This window comes from Dendrobates tinctorius, unplaced genomic scaffold (genome assembly GCF_039654945.1).
Source record: "Dendrobates tinctorius isolate UK_male_01 unplaced genomic scaffold, ASM3965494v1 ptg000007l, whole genome shotgun sequence".
Lineage (NCBI taxonomy): Eukaryota > Metazoa > Chordata > Amphibia > Anura > Dendrobatidae > Dendrobates > Dendrobates tinctorius.
In genome coordinates, this window is record NW_027361675.1 from 33,942,501 (window position 1) to 33,960,578 (window position 18,078).

The 18,078-nt window shown below is 39.1% G+C and overlaps 1 protein-coding gene and 1 long non-coding RNA gene across 5 annotated transcripts in view; one reads left to right on the top strand and one right to left on the bottom strand.

Annotated features, from left to right (window-relative positions):
* Nucleotides 1-15,437, bottom strand: part of TBX2 (T-box transcription factor 2) — a 23,484-nt gene extending 8,047 nt beyond the window's left edge. The window contains exons 1-3 of one of the 2 annotated variants that reach the window (XM_073573227.1): nucleotides 15,237-15,437; nucleotides 3,639-4,341; nucleotides 2,695-2,962 (exon numbers count right to left, since the gene is read on the bottom strand). In XM_073573227.1, coding sequence (XP_073429328.1) covers nucleotides 2,695-2,962; nucleotides 3,639-3,988 — 618 coding nt within the window. In that variant the 5' untranslated portion in view covers nucleotides 3,989-4,341; nucleotides 15,237-15,437. The remainder of the gene's footprint in view (nucleotides 1-2,694; nucleotides 2,963-3,638; nucleotides 4,342-15,236) is intronic. The other variant, XM_073573235.1, reaches the window with a different exon arrangement.
* The window catches only part of LOC141087628 (uncharacterized), a 24,600-nt gene continuing 12,474 nt past the window's right edge, over nucleotides 5,953-18,078 (top strand). Inside the window, exons 1-3 of one of the 3 annotated variants that reach the window (XR_012231706.1) lie at nucleotides 14,770-14,849; nucleotides 15,437-15,512; nucleotides 16,096-16,260. This is a non-coding gene — a long non-coding RNA (uncharacterized lncRNA). Of the gene's footprint in view, nucleotides 6,198-14,769; nucleotides 14,850-15,436; nucleotides 15,513-15,969; nucleotides 16,261-18,078 lie in introns of those variants that run through there. The other 2 variants (XR_012231707.1, XR_012231705.1) reach the window with 2 other exon arrangements.

Below are 18,078 nucleotides of genomic sequence, written 5' to 3' on the forward strand. Positions count from 1 at the left end.
CAATATATTTATTGCTCATGTTCTTCTGAAGATTAAAACAACTGGATGGATAAATATGCTCAAAGTGTCATAAAACGAATCGATCTGATTAATATTCTAGCAACTGTAATGTAGAGGAAAAAACGTATTAATAAGACACTTCCTATCCAGGCGCCCAAATCTCCAGTGCAGAAATCCAGGCTGTTGGCTGGCACACTCAGGCCACTGATGGGCATTGATTATTAAGCGCTGCGCTGTCCAGTTCTACACTGCAGTTATAAGGCCCATAAAGCAAAAATTCATTCCAGCAAGCAGGGAATTCTTCATGGGTAGCAACGGGTTAAGTCATGTCTATAATGACTGTGTGTTTGCACACATCATATACCTGGGCTTCCATTTAAACATGTAGCAGCAGTTATGACATGTTTGGAATTAGGCTGTATTCACCTTGAAGCACGACCAGTTTGGGAAGGGTTTAAAGTTTGCTAATCCACACTGATGCCATTCACTGATGCTTGGATTTCAGGCAAAATCTAGTAACATCGTCATTAGGGAAATGTATACAGGACTTTACAGGTGACTGCAACTGATAGCTTGCTAATGTTTAAAAGGGATCAGCTCAGAGCAAAATAATATATTTCAATCTATGCTGGAAGACTATAAGCACTGGAGTTATTTTTTTTTTATTTTTATTTAATGCTTCCATCATATGACGAATCCAAAGTCGTCGTCGTTGTAATGCCCACGGCAAGCAACTGGTTAATTTAGATAATACAGATAAGGCGGGGGAGAGCTGCTTACAATGAAGAGATAACCGCCAGGGTTTAACGGAGCGAAGGTGGCATATACGGACGTATCCTTCATAAAGGCAATGATGGGACTTCCACAAGACAGCTATTGGGGGACACAGTCCAGAAGATGGGGAGGAATTGGACTGAAAATCAGGGAATGGATGTTACCTTATCAAAGCAGGTCATGGGCAACTTTGTTTCTAAACTTCCTACACTGCCAGGGGTCAAAGCCACTGAATGCGCCTCTGGTATTAGGCAATTATTCTCCCTTCAGTGAAATGTAGGAAATGGCTTATTTCTGTTGAAGGTAAAGACTATTGTATTATTTTCAATAGAATGGTATTTTTCAAGTTACATCATAAGATGAATGTACTTCATATGATGTGGTGTTTTATATTCCTAGCACTGCGAGCAGTACACCCCAGGCTGGCTGGTGGAAGGTAGCATATGTGCACCTGTACCTAGGTAGTTCTCTACATTATGCTTAGAAAATAGTGACTGCCAGGAAATCCCACACTAATGTATGTCTCTATGCCATCCACTAGTCCTCAGCTTTCCCCTACTCTGCTGCACCCCATTCATAGATGCCCAGTCTCTCTGACCTCATTTCTGCAGCTTTATCTAATCCTACACATTTTACAGATTTAAATGCAATCTATCTGGTGAATTGTCCTCCTAGGAAAAATTACCTTATATATGTGATGCTTTTATGTCATCACATATATACGGGAAAAGTTTATTATAGTAGTCTCACTGACAAATTTAAAATAATTTTAACATAATATACAGTAAACATTGAAACTGACAAATAATAACAATAATTAAAAAAAAACATTATTTGGAAATAATTTCGCTTCTTCTAATATTCGTAAATGATAATGATAAGTAACTAAATACGTTTATTAAAAAAAAATCTACAAAGTGGAATGTACCGCACTGAGGGTAATCTTTCTGACATAATGTAATTCGCAATTGTCCATATTCTCCTGAATGTAAGCATAATATTATTAATAATAAAACATTATCAATCAGTTCTGAGTGACAATAGTGACCTCAGTATCTGGGTGGACTAGAAATATATGTAATCTAAAACTACACACGCAGATATCACCTGCTACATATCCAGAAAGTAATAACTTTATTGCTTCATGTTTACAAATGATATGAATGTTTACATATATTATGATATGTTTCTAATGAAAGATATATTAAACTAATAGCACTATAATTACTTCAGGAGATAGTGAAGTATGGATATACATTTCTTCTATGCGGTCTTCCAGTAATTAATAACCTAAACATAACTATTTTAGAAATATAGGGAGTATATATACACCAGTGTAGGCATGTGTACATATTTAAGCCATGTATATTATGGTTTATTAGTATGTATAATCCCAATAACCAGCTCAACAGTATGTTCTTTGGTAGAAATGAATGTTTATTTATACATTTGATAGATAGATAGATAGATAGATATGGGATAGATAGATAGATAGATATGGGATAGATATAGATATGGGATAGATAGATAGATATGGGATAGATAGATATGGGATAGATAGATATGGGATAGATAGATAGATAGATAGATAGATATGGGATAGATAGATAGATATGGGATAGATAGATAGATATGGGATAGATAGATAGATAGATATGGGATAGATAGATAGATATGGGATAGATAGATAGATAGATATGGGATAGATAGATAGATATGGGATAGATATAGATATGGGATAGATAGATAGATATGGGATAGATAGATAGATATGGGATAGATAGATAGATAGATATGGGATAGATAGATAGATATGGGATAGATAGATAGATAGATATGGGATAGATAGATAGATATGGGATAGATATAGATATGGGATAGATAGATAGATAGATAGATAGATAGATAGAATGTACTCACGAAGCCATGCTTGTCGGAGATATTGTTGGTGAGCTTGAGCTTGTGGAAAGCTACAGGCTTGGCCATCCATTGCTCCCCGGTGGCCGGGCTGTCAGGGTGAATGTACATACGCTTGGGCATCTCTGGGTCAGCTTTGCCAGCCACCATCCAGCGAGAGTTATGGAACTTGTAGCGACAGTCATCGGCTGCCACTATATCCATTAATAGAATGTATTTGGCCTTCTTGTCCAGACCACTGACCCGCACTTTAAATGGGGGGAACATCCTCCTGCAACAGGCAACAAGAGGTTTCAGATTTAGACGTGGTCATACACAGATTACAGAGCGATACGATTTCTCCTGCCTCTTCCATATTCTCATGTCTCCGAATCTACAGTGACTGCATCAGAAGAACTGATCGAACATTTTAGGCCTGAAAGTTCCCACCTCTATGGAGTAAGCACAGCCAGGTGTTGCGCCATCTCACATGTACAATCGCAGGCCTTTATGTATTTGCTCCTAACATGTTAGGTATAGTATCTAGAAAGCTAGAGATGTGGCCACGTTTCGGCATGATCGCATGCTTCGCTGCTAAAGTGAAAGCTAGCCACGGCATATGAAGCATGAACTCAATGCCAAGCCAGGGTCCGTTCTCCCGGTTACCAGTGCCCTTATGGTATGTGCCAGTCTATACTGGGGCAACTCTCATGGTTCTGATGGAGGCCAGTGTGGTGGTGTTTTCTCTGACATGAGATTCTGAGAGCTCACTTTCTAATGTTTGGGGTTTTCTCCTGTGAACAGTGTAGCTACAGACTTTCACATTTGCCTTTCTGAGACAATGCGATACATACTATGCTTTCTGGGAAAAGAAACTCTCAATTCTAAACTGGGAGGAACAGAAGTCTACCTAGAATGGCCTTTATTTCGGGGTTCCAGAAAAATAAACCACTTAAATATGATCTGACCTTCCAGACTTGGTGATGACCATTTCAGTGCCCAGCTTATGGAACTGGTCCCAGAGCTCCTTGGCTTCCAGGGTGACTTTGGGGTCGTCCTCCACCTCTTCCTCTGGCTCCAGGCTCTTAAGTGAGCGCAGATGAGCAGCTTGGTGGTGGTGTCCCAGGGCCGAGACATGCAGCCCAGCTTCAGCTGGGTCAGTGAGAGGCTTGCCCAGTGCGGCCGGGGGCAGAGCCAGAGCCGGGAAGAAGGAGGGCTGTGTGGCCGCAAGGAAAGCGGACATGGGGAAGTCGGCTGGTCTGGGAGCGTGGAAAGGGTGGTAAGCCATGGCAGTCCCCGGGAAGGCTGGATCTCTCATCGGTGCATTCAGGAGGGGACAAGGAGCTGCAGTCAGGTCTTCCTGCACAGGGCTCTAGTCCTCCCAGCACTGAGGGGCTCCTGGTGGTGGTGGAAGCCGTCGTCCCCAGGAGCAGTGAGGTCCGGCGCCTGGATCAGGAAAGTGGTGGGGCACAAGTGTGACTGGGGCCAGGCATAGTGCGGCACGGTCCGGTGAGATCTTGTCGTGATCTGGGGAAAACTGTGACTATCTCACATGTCCTTCCTGCTCTGATCCCCTCACTAATGAGCCAAGCCCCCTTGATTGCTGATTTTACGCTTTCTCCACCAATTGTGAATCTCCATAGGCGGGGTTTTCACAGCTCAGGCCAAAATCTGGAGAAGAAAGAGGGGGGGACACTGAAGAGGAAGGTGTCGGAAGCATCAGCAGTAAGAAAACATGTCAACAGGATAAAATATTAACCAATGACAGCAGGAAAAGAAGCATGGACTCCCACCCCCTGCCTGCAGGAGCCAGGCAGCCCTCAGAGCCGGCCTCAGACATGGCCAGTGCCGGCAGGGTCAGCTCCTGGGGAGTGGAGGAGAGCTGCTGCAAAATGCCAACAGGGAACCACACTATTGGCAAATGCATTCACATTCCGCTTGTGTGTATACAAATAATTACAGAAGTTTACATCAAATAATATGTACAGTACGTGGACAAAGGCTAGATGGATAGATCATAAGAATAATCTTTATTTTTATATAGCGCTAACATATTCCGCAGCGCTTTACAGTTTGCACACATCATCACTGATATGGGATAGATAGATAGATAGATAGATAGATAGATATGGGATAGATGATTAGATAGACAGATAGATATGGGATAGATAGATAGATAGATATGGGATAGATAGATATGGGATAGATATAGAGATAGATATGGGATAGATAGATAGATGGATAGATAGATATGGGATAGATGATTAGATAGATAGATAGATAGATAGATATGGGATAGATAGATAGATAGATAGATATGGGATAGATATAGAGATAGATATGGGATAGATAGATGGATAGACATGGGATAGATAGATAGATATAGAGATAGATATGGGATAGATAGATAGATAGATAGATATGGGATAGATATAGAGATAGATATGGGATAGATAGATGGATAGACATGGGATAGATAGATAGATAGATAGATATGGGATAGATGATTAGATAGATAGATAGATATGGGATAGATAGATAGATAGATAGATAGATATGGGATAGATAGATATGGGATAGATATAGAGATAGATATGGGATAGATAGATGGATAGACATGGGATAGATAGATAGATAGATAGATATGGGATAGATAGATAGATAGATAGATAGATATAGAGATAGATATGGGATAGATAGATGGATAGACATGGGATAGATAGATAGATAGATATGGGATGGATAGATAGATAGATAGATAGATAGATAGATATAGAGATAGATATGGGATAGATAGATAGATATGGGATAGATAGATAGATAGATAGATAGATATAGAGATAGATATGGGATAGATAGATAGATATGGGATGGATAGATAGATAGATAGATAGATAGATATGGGATGGGTAGACAGATAAATAGATGATAATAATCTTTATTTTTATATAGCGCTAACATATTCCGCAGCGCTTTACAGTTTGCACACATCATCATCACTGATATGGGATAGATGATAGATAGATATGAGATAGATAGATATGAGATAGATAGATATGAGATAGATAGATATGGGATAGATAGATAGATAGATTTAAAGTTTTGCTGAGTGGACACATAGGTTAGTCGATGCTGTAGTGCAAGACAGTGCTGGAAGTCTGTAAATGTACAGGCAGCAGAGCTCTGGAATGAAGAAGGGCTATACTGTAGGATGCATGCAGACTGGCTAGAGGTGGGGCCCACTGATCACTAAGAACAAGGCTAGATGTATGAGAAGTCCACTGCCTGGCACATGGTGGAGGGGCTAGATGGGACTGTGAATGTCCTAGCTCTTGTATGAGTGCAGTACTGCTTGTGTATATGGGGGGGCTGACTATGACTACAGGAGGACAGTGTGCACACTTCAGGACATCGCCGCTTTAAATGCAAGCCCCCAGGTCATTTGCACAGTTCAAAAAGGAAAGAAGCTTTCTTCACATGGGAAGCAGCGTCTAGTAAATGGATGTCAAGAATAATACAAAATTTAGGTGAGTGATGCCTCTTCATGACTATATATATATAGTATTGCTGCAGCATGTGCATGTATTACAGCGTCCCCAGTCGGGGCATACATGTCTGCATAGTGTCTCAGCGTCTCTGCTCCAGATGAGGAGATGAGGGTGACAAGGACACCGTGCCCAGCTCTCATGTGTGGCTGGCTAGCCTGTGTGACTTGTCCCTTACCTGCATCCTGGGGAGAGTTTGATCCAAGTTCACAGCCCAGAGCTGTGCAGGAGAGGTGGCTACATACTTTATGGGGAAATCATTGTAGATTCCTATTTAATTCTGCAAAGATTGCATTGTATACAATGCTGCTATAGTTCGAGGGACCACCTCCATACTAAAACAAAAAAAAAAAAAAGGAATGGATGTGTATCTACCTGTCTGTAGTCACACAGCTACTTGTGCTTGTTGATGTGTTGTATTTTTTGCTGCCAGACGTCTTTTTGTAATTTGTTCTCCATACAGGAAAAAGAAGCATTATGTGTAATGTGCAATAGTGAGAGGTCTCTTTAAGATGTCCATTTCTAGATCTGCTCTTATTAACTGGGGCTCAGTTTGTTAAGGAGCTGCTTGGCGCCAGTCTGCTGACGTCTTACAATAAGAACCGTCTCTTGTCACTTCATATTTACCCAAAAAATCTTCAAACAGCGCCCTCCAAACGCGGCACCAGATCAGAGGAGGACGACTGCTCCCCAGCCCTGCCCTGAGTGATGTGCTCCTGCCCATGGCGTCCTGGGCACAGTGCTCATCCATGGCATCAGTCAGAAGCAAGGCATTACTGATACAGTGTAGGAGTCCATGTGTTGGGGGAGGGGATAGAAAGGGCCAAACTCGGGAGAACTGGGGCATCACAGTGGGCACAGCTGCCCTTGTAGTAGGTAAAGTGGGATGCTACTCGTACACATGAATTGTGTATGGGCAACATGCATAATCTGGGTGCTAGCACCCATCTGTTAAAGTCTACGATCAGGGATGGGTTAATCTAGTTACATGACAACACAGGACTGTCCTGATTGAGCACTACTTAATATGTTGTCATCTTCTCATGTAAATGAATGATTTCACCGTGTAAATGTGTCTCTGCTGTCACATATAGTCCAGATAAGGGAGCAGATGGGGAGAGATAGGCATCAGGATTCAGCGATAGACAAAGTGTCATCCCAAGTCCTTCCCTGCTCCTCACTGCTGCTCAATGACTGTGGCGCCACCACCTAACAAGTGACATCAGGGCCACTTACACCATGGGACCGTCTGCAGTAGCCTTATCAACAGTCAGTGGGATCAATCCATCACCCAAAAGCAGGGTCATCACTGCCAGCAGCTTCTTCCCCTAGAATGTACACACGCACAAGATAACCTTTGCAATAATCAATAAGTAATGGAAATGCTATGAAACAAATTAAGTCCATGACACTAATTTATTTAACCTGTCTGCGGTGTATATATATTTATTATACTGCTCAAAAAAATAAAGGGAACACTTAACCAAAACAATGTATTTGGATGTGTTCCCTTTATGTTTCTGAGCAGCATATATATATATATATATATATATATATATATATATATACACACAATAATACAGGATCACTATTTTCATATTATCACTTTTCCTGCTGCTAACAATATTATGTTATACCGCATTCTAAAACTACATTGTTTTGTTGTCAGTTTTTTTGCTGAAAGATAGAAGAATAAGGTAACTGATCTGAGCAAATTATATGTTTACTATGTGCTAAAACACAAAGGCATTTTATGGGATTTTCTCTCTCTCTCTCTCTCTCTCTATATATATTTGTAAGCTGTATGGACAAATGCTTATGCACTGCATTATCTTCAATTAGTAAGTTATGTTATTCTAGTCTATGTCTGCGTATATACACGTCGGAAATACAACACACACACACACTCTCACTAATTAGAATGTTTAATTTTCTAGTAATGTAACCATAGTCATAACCAAGACAAAGGCTCATCTAATGTATATGTGCACACCTTGGTATTTCCTAACTGCACTGATGTGTGTAGACCTCAACCACTCACTAGTAATACGTTAATAACGCTATTTAGAGGAATTGTCCATCCGATGCTGCTTCCCCCACTTTGCTTTCATCTTGGCCCATCTCCCTTCATCCTCCGTGCACTATTTTTAGCTTGTAGACTTAGACCTTGGCGCCAGGCCGTTTAAGAGCTGTCAGAGCCCCTCATATCCCCCCATGTCACATGGAGCCTTGCCTGTTGGCTCTGTGAGGTTGTGAGCACACGCAATTTGCTCTTCTCCATGGCGGTGTTGTCACCGTGACCTCAGTCAGCAGGGCTGCTGGTGTCCTGTCCTGTCCACTTAGACAAATTGCAAGTGATTGATGAAAAATAACAATTCTCACAAGGAGCCAAGCAAGCCTCCCTTGTCTTCTCCTCCCTCTTGTCAGGCAAGGGTCCTAGCTCCATAAACCTTATAGGAAGTGAGTGGAAAGTTTACAAATTGCCCTCTGGCACAAGTGATAGATCGGATTATGCATTTACATAATCCTTTTGTATCAAACTTCCCAATAAAGTCTCCATGAGACAATACAAACATTGAAGGAAGGTTTGGGAGCAGTGTGGCCTCCTGAGTTCTGCTGCTGAGGATCATGCTGGTATTCCCAACTCTTGCTTTGGACGTGTAATTCGGGATTTTCGATGACTCAATCCTTATTGGCATCTTAATAATGTGAGATAAAGATGAATTAAGGAAAAACTGCGGAACCCGGCTGGATCTCATCAGATTGCATCCATGTTTTTAAAACCAAAACATATGAGCTTCTTGTGATCACAGTGTAGTGGGGAGGCTGTGTGTCCTCATTTATGTTTTAAGATATTGTTATTAATTTAATTCATTTCCATTGCAAAATAAAGTCGATAAATAAGTTTTGAGAGGTATTTACTATTTTAGGGCACACAATTTACACTGTTGATACTTTCTAAAATGTCTGCACGTGAGGGGTTAATAAAAAATCCGCTGTCTTCAGTTATCAGTCCTTATCTGTGTTGTATGTAGATAGTGCATCTAGCAAATGATAATAAGAAGCAGCAGACTACAGAGCTTTATCTTCCAAGACTCATACATGTTTTCCTCTTTCTCCCAGAGGAAACTGAAGGACAAGAGAGTAGGAAAGTACTTGTGGGTGCAGCTACCTAGCCCTAGGGTGGCTACATGGCAGCAACAGGTGGATCTCAATGGACTTATTCACTTTGTCTTACCTAGAGAGGTTTTATTGTTACTGCAGATAGGCATAAAGTCACAAATGCACTTTGTGATTTTTTCCCTACATAGAAGGGGCAACAGGTGTCATCTTTACTGATCCATGTCCTTCCTAAACCTTCAGGATATGGCCTGCACGAAAATGCCTTGCTATTATTTGGTCTAATTTATGATAGATGGATAGATAGAGAGAGAGAGATATTGACTGATAGATAGATAGATATGGGATAGATAGATACATAGATAGATAGATAGATTGACTGATAGATAGATAAATATGGGATAGACAGATAGATAGCTAGATAGATATGGGATATATAGATAGATATGGGATGGATAGATAGATAAATATGGGCTAGATAGACAGATAGATAAATATGGGATAGATAGAGAGAGAGAGATATGGGAGAGATAGATAGATAGATAGAAAGATAAATATGGGATAGATAGATATGGGATGGATAGCTAGATATGGAATATATAGATAGAAAGATAAATATGGGATAGATAGATAGAAAGATAGATAGATATGAGATAGATAGCTAGATATGGGATATATAGATAGAAAGATAAATATGGGTTAGATAGATATGGGATAGATAGCTAGATATGGGATATATAGATAGAAAGATAAATATGGGATAGATAGATAGCTAGATATGGGATAGATAGCTAGATATGGGATATATAGATAGAAAGATAAATATGGGATAGATAGATATGGGATATATAGATAGAAAGATAAATATGGGATAGATAGATAGATATGGGATAGATAGCTAGATATGGGATATATAGATAGAAAGATAAATATGGGATATATAGATAGATAGACAGATAGATAGACCGATAGATAGATAAATATGGGATAGATAGATAATTAGATACTGTAGATAGGCAGTAAGATCGCTATTTGGAATTCAACATAATGTATAAATATCTAAACTATTATTTTTTACATGGTGGAGTAGTAGCTAACATTTCCCTTAATGTGGGGAAATAGATTGTATTGGACCTTCTATGATAATGTCATAGTTTGGTGTGAGGCTCGTTGAATGTGTACAGCCCTGCTCATTCGCAATGCAATCTCATAAAAAGACACTGTGAGTAATCATCACTTACCTGAAAGAAAAAAAAAATCTCCGAACTGGGTATATATACAGGAGATAATTGCGTTTTAGATCGCTCATAATAATAACAGATATTCATCAGGAAGGGGGCATAAGTACAATCAACCTGTGTGCTCGAATTCAAAGTGTTTTATTAAACTAGAACATTAGAATTTTTACATTATTTTCTATAAATGTGTATTTTCAGTGTTAGTAACAACATAATAATAATTAATAATGTTTGCATCGTAACATTCTCATATTGCACTATAAAATGCATTATACCTATTTATTTGTTCATATTTACGGTTATCATTGCAAAAATTAACCATTTATATATGCCTTGCTTATTTATTTTTCTTTATACATTGCATTTGTTTTTACTTAAATTCGTCTTACTAATATATTAAATATATTTCAGAAATATGTATCTCATGTTGCGGGGTAATGCATTGAGTTACCACTATACTTGATTATCTACCAACACTGAGTGGTATAAGCCACAGAGAATCGTATGAATGGCAGATGCATTTGCACAGACAATTTCGGTTTGCACCAATTCAGTCAGAGGGGGGCGCTCGCACGCGAAAATACAACAAGCAGCTGTTTTAATGTCCAACTCTTCTGGTCAGCATGAACTCTCTCATTCACAAATAATATTCCAGAAAAGCATTGGCTCAGCGCTATCAATTTTATGTTAATAATAATAATAATAATAATAATAATAATAATAATAATATTTGATATACGATATGTTTGATTACACAAATAATTAAAAAGAAGGGAGTAATACATTGCATTATTCTGTCGCTGATGGAGATAGATAGATAGATAGATAGATATGGGATAGATAGATATGGGATAGATAGATATGGATAGATAGATAATAGACATATAGATAGACAGAGCCAGATATTATACCATGCTCTGCACAGATAGATAGATAGATAGATAGATAGATAGATAGATAGAACATGTGCAATTCGAATTCCTAGTCCAATATTCTTCCTATGCATTAACTCAGATTTCCATTAAAATTTCTTAATTTCTTCCCCAGCAGTTCTACTTTATGGACAAAAACACAGAGACACAAAAAGTTTATTAAAAGTTTTTATACACTCTGTGTGAAATATAATAACTTAATTGAAGCGTGTGATTTATATTATTGGATATATAAATACAAAACTAAATGGAAGTACATGGCACGAAATAAACAGCTCTATAAATGTAAATATTATATATAAGTATATATATCACATATATACGTATATGTGATATACATAAATACTACAGACACACATATATATATATACACACATAGATAGACATGTACATTACATATGCATATATGGAAAATGATGGCGCTATATAAGCTAGTAAAGTAAATAAAAATATATATAGTTGTATACATATGCAGTTGTACATACACGCGCATACCTTAAGATATGTATCAATTTATACTATGTCATGCACCTCCGCTTGGTTTTGACGCTTTTGTGACAATACATATTATATATATATATATATATATATATATATATATATATATATATATATATATATATATATATACTGCTCAAAGAAATAAAGGGAACACTATTCCATTTGCAACAGGCTGCTTGTGTTCCCTTTATTGCTTTGTGCAGTATACACACACACACACACATAAGTCTACATGACAAGTCGCCAGCCTAGCGTGTCTACACATGGAACTGATAAGGGGAGGCATTGCAATTTTGGAATCAATGAGGAAATCCCGCATTCTGTCCCGTTCAGTGACAGGCTATGGGCAGGTCATCAGACAGGGGGCAGATTTTTCTTCCAGGAAACAATATACCCTATCAATAAAGCCAGTGCCTTATCTCCATTGGCGGCGTCCAGCCATAGAGGGGAACCTGACTAGCTGGAGGGCAGATAGGCGCTTGGGTACCAATTTATCATTTCACCAGAGAGCCCAATCATCATGAAGTCAATGTAAAGTCCATTGCCGGCGAAGATTGCTATGTGTCATTGTATTATATGATAGGAACTGAGAGCTCCTGACTCTCCTACATGAAGAGCTCTGTGCACATGGAGACTCGTGCTGTGTCCCTGCGTTTTCTGGCAGCACATATGAAATGAGTCTCTTCTCCACTCCCTGAGTGCACATGACCCCCACTCTTTCCCAACTCTCCCTTCTCTTCTTTGATCATTGAGCTCTGACCTTGTTCTCAACAGTCCAGCAGGTTGATTGATTTTCAATTACAAAGTCTTCACTGAGTTGGGACGAAATTAACCCCTCGTCTGCGTGTTTAGCTATGTGTGCATGGTCAGCCTGATGACAGAGTCGTCTCCCCCGGGCACAACTCCTGCCTTCTCGAAAGAGCCATTTGTTCCAATCTCTAATAATTCATAGAAGAGCAGGAACGTTCTGGGAGAAGAGGTTTCCTACCCTACACCCCACACTCCTACAATCCAACCTAGAAAAGGCCTAATCTACAATCTAGTTCATGTGTCCCAACCAAAATCAGCTGTTACAGCCCTGCACTGGAGCGAAGGAGTTACACAAAGTATACTAATCATAAGGTTTTCCTGCAACAAGTATAGTTTGCATCTAGTTATTTTAGTTATTGCACACATGAAATTTGCAACTCAACATGGAAAGTTGTTTTTGATCTTTTTAACAGGACTTTTATTTGAATCACATACAACAATAAGGACAGCCAAAATAATAAAGTCTATGGAAATAAATAAGATCTGATATGATCAATACAAAACAGGTAGCAGAGCTGGCATAATTTGCATCGCATGCATGGCCCTTAAAACATGAAATATGTGCTCCAAATGCGATCACTGCTTATTATTCATGTTCAGAAATGTTACAATATTGGCAGATATTTAATTGAAAGAGTTTCAGGGGGTCTCTTTTTACTTGATCTACTTTGAAACCATTGCACTATTATTATTACTACCATTGAAGAAATCTTCATTCCCATGCCATACTACCTAGTGAGCATTCCCTTATGAAGCAGACCATTGCACTATTATTATTACTACCATTGAAGAAATCTTCATTCCCATGCCATACTACCTAGTGAGCATTCCCTTATGAAGCAGACCATTGCACTATTATTATTACCATTGAAGAAATCTTCATTCCCATGCCATACTACCTAGTGAGCATTCCCTTATGAAGCAGACCATTGCACTATTATTATTACCATTGAAGAAATCTTCATTCCCATGCCATACTACCTAGTGAGCATTCCCTTATGAAGCAGACCATTGCACTATTATTACTACCATTGAAGAAATCTTCATTCCCATGCCATACTACCTAGTGAGCATTCCCTTATGAAGCAGACCATTGCACTATTATTATTACCATTGAAGAAATCTTGATTCCCATGCCATACTACCTAGTGAGCATTCCCTTATGAAGCAGACCATTGCACTATTACTACCATTGAAGAAATCTTCATTCCCATGCCATACTACCTAGTGAGCATTCCCTTATGAAGCAGACCATTGCACTATTATTACTACCATTGAAGAAATCTTCATTCCCATGCCATACTACCTAGTGAGCATTCCCTTATGAAGCAGACCATTGCACTATTATTACTACCATTGAAGAAATCTTCATTCCCATGCCATACTACCTCGTGAGCATTCCCTTATGAAGCAGGCCATTGCACTATTATTATTACCATTGAAGAAATCTTCATTCCCATGCCATACTACCTAGTGAGCATTCCCTTATGAAGCAGACCATTGCACTATTATTACTACCATTGAAGAAATCTTCATTCCCATGCCATACTACCTAGTGAGCATTCCCTTATGAAGCAGACCATTGCACTATTATTATTACTACCATTGAAGAAATCTTCATTCCCATGCCATACTACCTAGTGAACATTCCCTTATGAAGCAGACCATTGCACTATTATTATTACTACCATTGAAGAAATCTTCATTCCCATGCCATACTACCTAGTGAGCATTCCCTTATGAAGCAGACCATTGCACTATTATTATTACTACCATTGAAGAAATCTTCATTCCCATGCCATACTACCTAGTGAGCATTCCCTTATGAAGCAGACCATTGCACTATTATTACTACCATTGAAGAAATCTTCATTCCCATGCCATACTACCTAGTGAACATTCCCTTATGAAGCAGGCCATTGCACTGGCCATTCCCCATGTCTGGCTGCCTGCTTGGGAGCTGTGTATTTTCGCAGGATCTCTGTGGAGGCCACACACAAGCACACAGACACATAGCCTGGCTGGTTGGACTTGTACGTACAATCCTGTGGGAGATTCTAAGTGCATTAGATCAAGCTCTGTATTTACGGCATCTCCAGCCTTTACAGAAAAGGGATTAAGCAAAGCTAATATTTAATTACAAAAAATACCGTTGTCACTGTCTCCTAGCAGGGATTAGAGGGTGGATCTGGAGGCAGTCCTGTTAGGTCTTGCAGATGGAGCACTGAGGTCAGGTGTAACTATCACTACTGTTTGGCTAAGGTGGTGAGGATGGGTACTAGGCCGCCTGAGGATCACACTGTGCAAACAGTGGCATTTTCTATCCCTCTGTACATCTCTGCCACCACGTAGGGAAAAGTGACCTGCATGACCAAAGGGCACCAGAGAGCCTGATGAAAGAAATAAGCGCTGATGCCTACCGGTAGATCGCAGTCCCTCCAGGTAGATCGCAGTCCCTCCAGCTCAGTCCTAGTGAGCCCCCTTGTTGTTTCCTATATGGTTCTCAGTGGTGACTACATACAAGAACTTCTAAGAGCAATCACCATTACTGTCTAGCCTCTCTTTCTTTATAATCAGGAGAGTATGATGCTGATGAATTTAACTCTTTGTCTCCTGCCAGTCCGGAAAACCCTGGAGATGAAAGCAGTTCCAGATGGGGAGACTGCCAATCTGATTTAGCTAGAAAAAACAATCAGGTAAAATAGATACAGGTGGAAGGTTCCCTAAGAGGTCACCTCGAGGTTTATTTTAAATCACTTTCTATTTCCTTCCTTTTTGATTAAAAAAAAACAAAAACTAAACAGCTTTCATGATGTCTCCAAATTCCAAGCAGTGTGTAGCATTGCACAGATATGGGACTGCGACGTCCAGAATTCATTGCCACATTACTGTACTTGTTTGAAGCAGTTGAATACAAATTAGTTATAATTATTTCTTGATAAACTTTGGGAATTAGAAAGGAAATATTACCTAAATATGATTCCCCTACATGCCTGAGTCAGACATATTACCCTCTATCTGTTTCCCAGCTATTCCATTGCTATGGAAAGTGTACACCTTCTTGTGCTGTATTAGCTAAACTTCTCAATATTACATATAATAATGTAAATGTGTGTGGTCAAAACTGGGAAAGAAAATTGGACGTTTAATGAATCTGTTTTTAATGGCCGATGAGTGTAAATATTAATATACATGTCTCAATGTTTGTGATATAAGATCAGAGGTGAGAGTTCTTATTTGTGTCTCCTCATCAGACACTTTCTCCCTGCTCATCAATAGACCAGGTCCTGTGTGCTGACACCACAATGGAGAACACAAGGTCACAATTTCCCACCAAAATCCAGTCCATAGCCCCTGGCCAGCAAGAAAGCTTCCTGCAGCTGCGTGGACAGGTGCACGACAGACAAGGGCTACTATTAGCCAGATCCGGGCCAGTAAGCGCAGGTAAAGGGAACCCTGAGCTTCTCAACCCAAGTCACAGCAGTGACAAGAAGGAACACAGCTGCCTGAAATAGAGAACACAAGAAAGCTTAGCTATTTTCTTTCTATCATACATATATATTTATCTAGACTACTAGTAGTATCGAGTGAAGTAGTAGTACAAGTGTATCTAGAGAAGACTACAAGTAGTATCTAGTTAAGTAGTAGTACAAGTGTATCTAGAGAAGACTACAAGTAGTATCTAGTGAAGTAGTAGTACAAGTGTATCTAGAGAAGACTACAAGTAGTATCTAGTGAAGTAGTAGTACAAGTGTATCTAGAGAAGACTACAAGTAGTACCTAGAGAAGTAGTAGTACAAGTGTATCTAGAGAAGACTACAAGTAGTATCTAGTGAAGTAGTAGTACAAGTGTATCTAGAGAAGACTACAAGTAGTATCTAGTGAAGTAGTAGTACAAGTGTATCTAGAGAAGACTACAAGTAGTACCTAGTGAAGCAGTAGTACAAGTGTATCTAGAGAAGACTACAAGTAGTATCTAGTGAAGTAGCAGTACAAGTGTATCTAGAGAAGACTACAAGTAGTACCTAGAGAAGTAGTAGTACAAGTGTATCTAGAGAAGACTACAAGTAGTATCTAGAGAAGTAGTAGTACAAGTGTATCTAGAGAAGACTACAAGTAGTATCTAGTTAAGTAGTAGTACAAGTGTATCTAGAGAAGACTACAAGTAGTGGCATCTCACAATTTAGTGTCTCGTCTGTTTTAGGGTTAATCGTTGGGTGATGTAATAATCGATTCTGCCATGAAATGCATCCCAAACTCATCAGAAGGTGAAGAAGTTGTATATTATAAAGGAAACATTAGAAGTAAATGATCTGGATCTGGTGTTATTTATGTAAACAGATTATATATATATATATATATATATATATATATATTGCTCAAAAAAATTCAATTTGCAACAGGCTGCTTGTGTTCCCTTTATTTTATTGAGCAGTATATATATATATATATATAAGTGTGTGTAGAGTAGAGACATTATAATACAAAATTAACAGTAAAATACAGTTTTTACACAGTTTGCATAATTTACAGTTTAATGAAGTTTTAATTGTGGATTAATCTTGGGTTAGGGAGGTCAAATAATAAGGTTAGCTAGACAAATCACAGTAGTAAATGACATTACTATATACTCGCCATAATTGAGTGAGTATACATAATAGTCTGCCATTCTAGATTAGTTTATTATTGTACATTACGTGCTTAAATCTAATACTTAGCTTTGCAATGTTTTGAGTGTTTCTATTAGTACATAGCTCCCTCCCAATCTGTATTATTGAATTATTTATTGAATGTATTCTGCTAGTAAGGTAAGAGTATGAGGTGCCATTGCGCATGCGCTGGGGGTCTTTTTTTATCTAGAAGGTTACCTTTGTTGTTGGGTGGGGCTCTGGGTTGTCTTATGCCTTATGTCAGTATATTATGTTTTATACTCTGATCAATCAGGACCTGCATTCCAGATAGCAGGGTCACAGGTGTACCCCTTACCCAGGATCTGCTGCTGCTTCACATGTGAAAACTTACATAGTAACTTCATGCCCTCTGACAGCCCAGGGAATATTCACTGCATTAGTTTGTGACTTTGACAAGTTTTGAAGCAGTGCAGGTTTCTCAGCAGACAGTGATGTTACCCCCTCCTGCTTTATCTGTATAGGAAGCTCCTGTCTCATTCTCTAGACACTGTCTGGATACTAGCTCAATTGAATCTTCCTGATCTTAATGCTTTCCAGATTTTACACCTAAACCTTCCAGCCTTTCAAAAGT